This window comes from Galeopterus variegatus, unplaced genomic scaffold, assembly GCF_000696425.1.
Source record: "Galeopterus variegatus unplaced genomic scaffold, G_variegatus-3.0.2 Scaffold5707, whole genome shotgun sequence".
NCBI lineage: Eukaryota > Metazoa > Chordata > Mammalia > Dermoptera > Cynocephalidae > Galeopterus > Galeopterus variegatus.
The window spans coordinates 32,188-42,753 of record NW_007731818.1 but is presented as its reverse complement, the minus strand read 5'-3'; the positions used below and the strand labels follow the sequence as shown (position 1 = coordinate 42,753).

The following is a 10,566-nucleotide window of genomic DNA, read 5'->3' as shown; positions in this document are numbered from 1 at the left end:
ACACTCAACAAATGCTGGTGAATATGTGAGTAATGACCATGCTCTCTCTCTCTCTCTCTCTTTAACTATTTAGTTAAAACCTATATTAAAGGGCTGAGCCCGTGGTGCACTCGGGAGAGTGCAGCCCTGGGAGTGCAGTAGCGCTCCCGCCGCGGGTTCGGATCCTATATAGGGATGACCGGTGCGCTCACAGCGCTCTTGTGGCCGGTCTCAAAAAGGACAAAAACAAAACAAACAAAAAAAAAAACCTATATTAAAATAGGTCATCTAGCTAAAAGGTTTGAACCTATTTTATGATCTCTTAAAGTTATGTTTTTAATGTGATGATTGAAAACCTCATTACTTCCCTAAGTTTCTAATTTGTTCTGTTTTTGTATCTTTTTTCACACTGGGGCGATTTCACTGAGGGGAAGTAGTGATTAAAATAGGTCACCCAAGTGACAACTAGAGGGTAAGACTCCACCACCCATAAACTGCTCCCACGGTCACACCTGGGTGGTTAATATTCACAGCCCTGCAGATTTCACATGGCACAGGTCCTTGGCACAGCCCTCTCTATTCCTGCAAAGCTGCATTGAGAACAGAGTGTTCCAGGATCCAATGCACATCTCCTGAAGGCCCAAGGCTTAGTGGTCAGAGAGTGTCGCAAAAATCTCTGCTGAGGTGTCAGGAAGCCACATAAAACAAAACAAAACAAAACAGTGAGGATCCACAGCTTTCTTTGAAAAATAACTGTTAAGCTTACTTGAATAAATTATTCATAGCTATCACTTCTTTTGAACACCTCAAACACCAAGAGTCAGAAAAATTAACAAGCCCAAGATCTTCTAGTGATGATGTGATGGAACAAGATTTGAATCCAGTTTGTTCTCTCCCATCTACAGACTCTGCATTGCAATACTTTCCTTTCAGAGTGCAATGGTAGCAAGATTTTACACATGGTGAGAATTCTGCAACGTGCAATCTCCTTGCTCACTTTAGCACTGAAACATACCAAGATCTATTTATGGGTATGATGACACACTCCTTCCTGACCTTCTCTTTGTTTCTCTTCCCATTCACGTTATATGTCATCTGGTCGCTACTTGTCTTGAACAAAGTTTGTTCTTGGGACTGTCCAGTAAGTTCTTTTGATAAGCCTGCAGCATTTCAAATCTTAACGTGTTTCATAGCACCTCACTCTTCAACTCTCTTGCATAGTTTCTCTTCTCAGCTTTTAATGGTAGTGTAGCAAGCTGTTATTGTACACTTATTGTGTTATAGAAATAATGATAGTGCAGTGAAATATCAGGCAGTGATATTTAGTTTAGGTGGTAAATTTTCAAAGGGGTGGATATGGTTTTCCATAAGAATTGACAGAAATTGTGAAACTGAATCTTTGGAGCCCTACGACTACTAGTGAATTTACATTAATGATTGATTTGCTTTGCAGTGATGAATCACGTTGATAGATCTGCTTACCCAGCAACTGAGGTTCAGGCTGGACACCGCTATGAAGAAGCCTAGGAGCCATTCATTGCGAAACTTCACTGCAATCTGTTACACTTTAATGTTTAGAGTGCAGGCTGGACACCGCTGTGAAGAAGCCTAGGAGCCATTCATTGCGAAACTTCACTGCAATCTGTTACACTTTAATGTTTAAAACACAATCACCTTCCAAATGTCAGCACTTCATTTTTATCTCCTATACAAAACTTTACAAAAGTTATACTTGATTATTTTAAAGAAGTTTGATACTTAATAGATTTCATTCTAGAAAAAGAAGAAGGGTTATCTATGAAAAAAGTGCTTCAAACCACCATCACAAATGCAATAATGTAACAAATGCAATTTGGAAAAGTAACCAAGCATCTGAAGAGTGAATTATAAATACCTGTGGTCAGGGTGCGCCCCGCTCCTTCTAGGAGAAGGACTTAAACACGCCTTTAGATTTTCCTCTAGGAAGGTCCAAAAGGGTGTATCTTTACCTGCTGTTGACCTGATGGTTGAGGTGATGTTGGAGGGTGTCATCACGGGGATACATTCATCATCTTGGGAGTAACCAGCTTGAATGGCTCGAAGGTAACTATGACTCCTTGTTCGGAAACATCCAGGGAGGTCAAGGGCATCCATGGCCTGAGATTCCACTTCACTAAAGACAGATTCACACACTGACTCAAACTGCCCATTGATCTCCGCTTCACTCATCTGGAATAATCAAAAGCACATGTGAAACCCGGGTCCAGCCAAGGTTTGCATAACTGTGTTACAAAGGAGCAAGACAACAAAATACATCCCATCATATTTATTTACAGTCTTATATTTTCAGCATAATTAATTTGCAATCAGCATTGGAAATCTGCTAAGCTTGGGAAATAGCTTATTGGGTTATTTCTTACAAAACACAAAGGTAAATAGCCAATTCCAAGATGTTGATGAAATTCTACAGACCTACAAGGCAAAAGTTTAGAGTACGGCTGAGTTATTACGAAGTTTAAGAGAGACAGCACATTTAAGTACCTGGTACAAAGAGTGTTCAAAATATTAGTTTTTTCATTTTTTCCTCAAATGACTCACCTTTCCAAGCTATTTACAGCACAGACAATTCTGGGCATTGAGGCTATGTAAGTAAACACACAGTTAAGTGAATAAGCTACTTTTAGTTCTTTTCAGGACATGAGTGTCTGCTTCTACTACGTGGAAACTAATCACAAATTTGGCATATAAACTTGTATCCTTCTCACCGTTAGAGCAGCACAATCCAAGTCCAGATGAGAAAGAAATGTTTGTATCGGTGTTTCTGTCTACATGAAACAAGTCGCATCTACCTAAATTCCAGGCGTTTTCTTCTTGTTTAGCCTAGAATATTAATATATTTGCTTCATTTGATAGTTTAGCAGGTGAAGTAATTATTCTCCAGCCTATGATTTAATTTCTAGCTATGGAGTCACCTTGGGAACCCCAATGTCTGACTGCATTTGAAGGAAAGTTATCCTGGCTTTGCATAGTGGAGCGAGCTCAGGCTGATATGCGCCTCCAGCTTGACCATCATGTTAGTCAAAGGGCCTTTGCTTAGGGTGGACGGCCCAGGAGGACATGCTTCCCCTGAGGTTTCCTGATGGTCACACTACATGTGTAGTTCCCATCAGCCAAATCTAGAAATTTTAAATGGAAGTCCAATAAAGTAAAATTTAGGACAAAACAATGTTGGAGAGGCTGGGATGGAGAAGAAATAAGACTTTTAAGAATGAAAAGCCGAAACTGGGCTGGTAACGTGTAGATGCTCACAGGCCTAAGGGCAAGAGCTCAGCGTGGACAGAAATCAGCTGCTCCAAGAGAGTGATTCACCCTGGACTGGAACTTTGGTAAATGACCTCCCTTTCCCCAATTACTCGTATACTGTGGGTCTATCCCTTCTGTATGTCTTACGTATGTTAACATGTACGTGCACATGGGGATGCTTGTTAATGACACCGAGGAGCAAGGCTGAGGCTCTCTGGGAGAGGCACATGAAGAAGAGCAGAATCAGAGCTCAGGGGAAGGGGCTGGGGATATACTCATGGGACACTGGATGTGCAGCGCCTTTACCTCCAGACGGTCTCCCTGTCCCCTCCCTCCTGCCGTGGGCTCATGCTGGAGCCTGGTCCAGAAACCTGGCACTCATCCTCCACGTCCAGCTGGTCGGAGACCGTTTGGATTCTCCACTCCAGATCAGGCTGGCTGTGCTCTGACCCTCCCCACTCTCTGCCACATCCCCATGGCTGCCCGCGATCTGGCTCTGTGTCTCAGTTTAGCATTGTGAAAATTGTGTCATTTAACTTCTTAAAATTTTCACCAGTACCAGTGTTTGAGCTAAGTACAGATTCCTCAGCACAGCCTTCCAGGATCCGGCTGCTGCCCCCATCCCCAGACTCCTCACCTCACTCCTTAGCTGGAGCCAAACACTCAAGTCATGCAAAATGTAATGCAACTCCCCAAACCACCCTCCCTTCTCCCTTGCTTCTGAATTTGAACAAACTGTCCCTCTTCTGCAAGCATCTTCTCCCACTGCCATGTGTCTCACTCTTCAACACCTGCAGACCTCGGCTGGGAACTCACTTTCTCTGCGGACTGGGTCACCTGTGCCTGGATGGGTAACATGCTTTCCCCTGGGTTCCCACAACACACTGTGCATGTTTGCATCCAAGGACCTGTCTGCAGGTTCTGTAAGCAAATGCTCACTTCTCTGTCTTTGCCCAGTTTTACTTCAAACTGAACACTATTTTCTTTTCTTCCTTCCTCCTTTCCTTTCTCTTTTCCTTCCTTCCTTCTCTCTCTCTCTCTCTTTCATTCTCTTTTCTCTCCCCTTCCCCCTCCTTTAAAAAGCCAAGAATTAGTATGCAATTATTCCCCTTTTTCTTTTTTCTGGTCTATCTCAGCACGGTCTGGAGGGGCTATGTGAGAGCCCAAACCCACTGGACTATGCTGGCAGATAAATTTTAAAAAGATACCATTCTAAACAATAGATTAGTTCTTTTCCTACAATTGTTTGCAAAGTAAAAAGTGTCAAACAATCAGATTCTCCCCATTTCGTAACAAAATGCGATACTCTTTGCTCCTCTCTAGCTTCAGACCTGTCGATGGACTTGTCTGTTTTCACCCTGAGATTACTTACATGCTAGAAGGATGGCCTCTTTCACTCTAAACATCTCAGTGATGTAACTTGGCACTGATTCTAGAGATGACAGAGGAGGAGGCAGCGGGGGGGACGAGGGGCAGGGCTGTGCCTGAAGCCCAAGTGTAAGAGAGACAGAGGAAGCCAGAGCACCACTGATGGGAGACTGCCTTCACCTGAGTGGTCTGAGGGTTTCTGATGTATGACAGAGACACACTCAGGGGGAGAGAAGCCATGACACGGCCCTCACGACAGCCTCAGTAACTGAGTGAGTAAAATGCTCAGGGACGCACATACTGGTTTGAAAATGGGACATTTTCTGGACTACACATTTCTTTCAATCTAAGTTTTCACTTATGTGGAATTTTACCAAAAAGTCGTAGGTTGTTTTATGTCAGAGATCCACTTTAGACATCTTGGAAAGGTCAAAATCTGATGGCCCTAATGTCTGCTGGCACCCCAGTGCACATTCTCAGTAGAAGCTCTTCTGCAGACCCTGCGCGGTCCAGCTGTTCTCTCTCCTTTAAACAGAAACACTATTAAACTTGTGCATTTTACAAACAAAATACTAAAATTTCAGTAAGGACTCTTTGGCTTTGCTTCCATCTACAAAAACTTACCAGTGAGATTCTAAAAATGAAGGTGGCTTCCTCCCTTTCTCCAAACAAAAAGTAGTTGACAAGGATCTCAAATTGGTCTAGAAGGGAATTGAAATGATCTGTTCTTTGAGAACAGATTTGTTCACCTAGATGAGAGAGATTTGGAAAATTTTACATTGGAATTCAAGCTATGGCTATATCCAGTAGAGATGCCCCACAAGGACGTTAAGCCAATGGGGTAAGTTATGGGAATAATTAGTGTAGTTTGAAGTATCCTACTTCTCTTTTTGTGAACTGTAACTCAGATATGCAACTTGAGTTAATTCCAGAGAAGGTGGACAACGTGAGGAACCAAAGCAAAGAAAATTTGGAAAATGGTGTGGGGCACCGGATACGAGGCAATCGTCCTATTGTGGCAGAGAGCTCTTTGTAGAGCTCAGGGAGGGCTTCTCAGAGGTCCTGACAAACTACGTTTACAAGGCAAGGCATGACACAGTGAGGGTATGGAAAAATGGGAACCCTGTGTACTGTTCATGGGAATGTAACATGGTGCAGCCAATGTGGAAAATAGTATTAAAAACAGAATCACCACATCATGCAGCAACTTTACTTCTGGGTATATATATCCCAAAGAATTGAAAGCTGGGTCTTAAAGAGATATTTGTACATCCACACTCCTAGCAGCATTATTTACAATCGTTAAATGTGGAAGCAATCGCAGTGTCCACTGATGGATAGACCAAATGTGGTCTATCCATACAATAGAATATTATTCAGCCATAAAAAAGGAAGGAAATTCTGACACGTGCTACAACATGGATGGACCTTGAGGATATTATGCTAGGTGAAATAAGCCAGTCACAAAAGGACAAATATTGTATGAATGCAATTATATGAAGTCCCTAGAGTAGTCAGATTCATAGAGATGGAAATACAATGGTGGGCAGAGGGGAGAATGAGGAGTTGTTTGATGGGTACAGGGTTTCAGTTTCAGATGATGAAACAGTTCTGAGGATGGACGGTAGTGACAGTTGCACAATAGTGTGAATGTACTTAATGCCACTGAACTGCACATTTAAAAATGATCAAGATAGTAATTTTATGTTATGTGTATTTCTTTTTTTTTTTTTTTCCTTTTTGTCTTTTTCGTGTCCAGCAACGGATCACAACCCTCAGTGTCGCGCCTGTACCGGACCGGGACCAGCAACGGGATCGCAACCCTCGGTGCTGCACCCGCACCTCGCTCAGCCAGTGAGCGGGAACCGGTCTGTATGTGGGATCCGAACCCTCGGCGGGAGCGCCGCCACACTCCCAAGCGGTGCACTGTAGCAGTGCGCCACCGGGCCGGCCCTATGTTATGTGTATTTTACAATTTTTAAAAACAGGAAGCATGACAGAAAGAAAAGCTACGATTGCACCAAAACTGCTATTTAAAGACAACAAGAAGGTAAGAGATAACGAGACAATGGTGTGGTCTAAAACTGTGAGGAACGTAAATATCTTTTGGTGGCTTTGGGATCTGCCAGACGTGGGACACAAATCCCTGTTCTACTCTGAAACTTGGCTGCCTCATGGCTGCTGTGTCTTCTACTTCACTGTGTCCTCAAGTTCCAGCCCAGCCCCGAAAGGAGCTCCATCAGATATGCTGAGTGCGTGTGTGTGCAAGAGGAGACAGCGACGGTCGGACCCTACTGGGGGCTCAAGGGTGACGGGAACTGGGAGGGTCACCCAGCACCACTAATGGGACTCAGCAGGTCTCATAAACCATGATCATTATTACATTATTATTTATTGAATGGGCAGAGATATCAGAGATCTTAAAGCATTATTCCATTTAATGTATAGATTTAGCAATATATATATATATATATATATATATATATATATTTTTAACACAGAGCACTAAACTCTGAGTAAGATGGGGTGAGGTAGTATACTTCCCAAGAAAAATCCAACTGTGTTCTCTGAAACTTTAGGGAACATCATTCTGAGAATAAAAAGTAAGTCTGGGGTCCTGTTCAGCATACTGAGAGATGGGTGAATCTCAAGAGTGCTCTGAAAAGGTCGACGATGAGTAAGTGGCCCAAAGAGCACCAGACAATCCAGCTGGCTGCAGCAAGGAGACTGAGCAGTCTCTGGAGTCACCTGCTCATGGTTCTGGAATAGCAGCAGTGTTAATGTGAGTTTCTAGCACTTTCATCAGACTCCCCCATGAAAGCAATCCTATGGGTAAATGAACAAATCTGATTTCTTATGCTGGTCAATAAGAACTTGGAATTTCATGCATACTCTCCACACTGCAGGTGCTAGTTTCACTTTCAGTCCTGAATGCTTGTTGTTGGCACGACTCCACGGTATCAGCCAGAACACTTAAAACACCTACACCTATTCTTCTAGATTTCTGAGCTATAGGAAATTAAAACTGAGTTCAACTACTGAAGTTCAAAGCAAGATATGGCTTAGAGATAAGCAAATCTCACAAGACTGCAGTTGGATTTTAATTTCATTTTTGCATATGAGAAAAAAATAATGTTAAAGATAAGGAGCAAACTTTTAACAGCTTTAGTCAGCAAATTCAAGTGTCTCAGGAGCACTGAAGTGTTACTGATTCATCCTCTGTGTGCCAGTTGAAATGGCATCCTCCTTCCTGAATTTTAGGTAGCATTGGCCAGGGTTTGATACTGAATTAATAGAAGTTTGGTTCTGGGTGTGATACATCTCCACCCACTACCAGGGTTCCAGAATTATTTTAAATAACAATATATATTTTTTCAGAATTCAATCTTGAGTTCAATTTAAAGTCATGTCATAGAACTCAGCAATAGAAATCACTTAGAATTTTAAATTTCAAAGTCATTAAAAGAAATAAACTTCCCAAGCACACAACTTGTCTGCTTTACCATTATTTCCAATGACGAATTTTTCAGATAGAAAAAGACATTAAGAAAACGTTATTTTTACTGACTTATTTTTGGAGATCTCATCTTGGGTTCACCAAAAGCATGATATGGAGGATACTAGACTATGGCTTACATTTCCTCAAAATAATGACAAAACCCAGGGAACCTGTGGTTTCATAAGAGCATTTGAAGAGGTATGATACACAGTTAATTGAAACCTGTTGGTTGAAAGCAAATGGAAACCATTAGAGAGGAATTCTCACATCTATGGCAAAAATACTTTGCACCTCTGTTTAAAACCTTTGCTGGGTTCCAGCTGAATTTACACATTGTATTTTGGTAAACTAGGTTGTATTAACTGAAAGGGAAGGTAGCATCTTTATGAGAAGGAATTACAGCTGAATTTATACGTTGTATTTTGGTAAACTAGGTTGTATTAACTGAAAGGGAAGGTAGCATCTTTATGAGAAGGAAGTATACTTTATCCTCGTCTTTGACTGGGGAGAAAGTTGTTAAGATGTTTAATTGACTTTCAGTTCATCTGTTTAAATAATTAATATGTCCCCAAATGATCTTGGATTTTATACTGAAACAGAATGTGCATAGTTGCAATGATCTAGTTGCTGAGGATCTGTTGTCAACATTGTTATTATTTGCAGGGGGTGGTTGGGTACAGATGGCAGGGTAGCCAACTCTCCCAGTTTGTCCAGGACCGAAGGGTTTCCTGGGATGTGGGACCATGAGCGCTAACAGCAGGACAGTCCTAGTTTGCAGAGTCAGGTGTGCTTCTTTCTTTGTCACTGGGAAAAAAAGAATCAATGGAACTCTTTTTGCTAGGAATGGAAATTAATCCCGTTTCTAAAAAAAAAAAAAACAGCACGTGAGTAGATTAATGAGGTAATATCTTCCTTGAGTTGTGGAATAGGAAAAACCCAGATAGTTCAATAGAAAAAGTCCAGAGTACAACTTTCTGGTGAGAAAAAGAAAAAAATAACAAAAACACCTCTATATGAAAAGACTATCTCATAAGGAACTTAATATCCACAGTGAAAGAAAGACTCCAACTCATTGCACCCCTGGCAAGCTCCCAAATGCTCACAGCCTCATTTACGACCAGGAGGGCTTTTGATACTCAGAATTCTATGCTACTACTGCTACTTATCAAGTCTTTATCCTATGCTAGGCTCTTTACCTAACCATATAAAAAATTCACTAGACACTCACTTGGTTACTCTGCTAACTGCATACAAGCGGGTAACTTGAGCCCAGGCCTCTGACTTAAAGCCCGTGTTTGCAACCACTACTCTGCAATAAGTCAAAGAAAACATTACCTATAAGAACCCATGGTTGGCTTGAGCACTGTTTTTAAAAGTAGTTACCAATAGTAAGCAAAGTGTAAAACTATAAACACTCAATTCCTATTTGTCCTGCAACACAGGGCGATTAGAATGAATAGTGCCTGCTCATTTGCTGTTGTGTGTTCTCTCTCCATGCACCGTAGGGCGGGGAGCCTGCTGGGCACCTCCCTCTCGCAGTCCTACACATCCTAGGGCCTGCAGAAAACACCATCATTCCCTAGCAAGAAATAAGTCCTGCCTGGGAGTGAGCCTGACAAACACAGCTCTCTGAGTGAAACTAAACACCACAGCAAAATTTCAACTATTCTTCCTGGACCTTCTGAAGTGTACTTTGGAGGACACGGCTGAAAGCCACTGTGGTCAGATCTTCCCCTGGTCCATTTTATTGGACAAACATGCTGGGGAAAAGGAAGACAGCCTGTGCTAAATCCACAGGAGAGGCTGAGATGACCAGCTTATCAGTCCTTGCTTACTTAGAGAACATGAATGTGAAAATGATATAGAGTCTTAAATGTTGAAAAAATTAATTTATAAAGTTCACAAGTTTTTAATCAGTCAAGGCTAAGTCCAGGCAGGAGCTTCCTGTGTGCTCGTGGTCTTTGCATAAGAGGTGCTGACTAGGAATGCCTGTGCCGTCGTCCCCTAGCAGGGAGGACGTCTGCTACAGCACGGCTTTGGAGGCTGGACCCCAAGGGGGAAAGGATGGAGAAAATTCCCAACCTGGCTCACGCAGCTGGCCTGGCTCAGGGTGCTGACGGCCCTCATGTAGCTCTGGTTCCTCGAGCGGAATTTTGGGGAGTTGTAGTTGGCAGAGGGGTCCAGGCTGTGACCCACAGGGACATCACTTGCAGCTTGCAGGTAGCTCTGGCTATAAGAAAAAAAAACAAGAAAAGGTGTTCTGTGAACATCCATCGAAGGGGCAGAGATGAGAATGATGGAACCTACGTTAAGAGGCTGTTATAAAATTTCCAGTTGAATGTTTGTCTTTCGATGGATGACTTTGCCTTATGTAAATATTCTGAGGTTCACATTTACAAATGTGAATTTCATCAAAAGTAACAGGCAAGGCTATTTAC

At 42.3% G+C, this 10,566-nt stretch overlaps 1 protein-coding gene across 1 annotated transcript in view; it reads right to left on the bottom strand.

Annotated features, from left to right (window-relative positions):
- The window catches only part of DLGAP2 (discs, large (Drosophila) homolog-associated protein 2), a gene marked incomplete at its 5' end in the record, with an annotated part of 84,361 nt that extends 74,003 nt beyond the window's left edge, over positions 1–10,358 (bottom strand). The window contains 2 exons of the mRNA XM_008589870.1: positions 1,968–2,187; positions 10,211–10,358. Of these exons, the coding sequence (XP_008588092.1) occupies positions 1,968–2,187; positions 10,211–10,358 (368 nt within the window). The remainder of the gene's footprint in view (positions 1–1,967; positions 2,188–10,210) is intronic.
- Between the last annotated feature and the right edge of the window lie 208 nt (positions 10,359–10,566).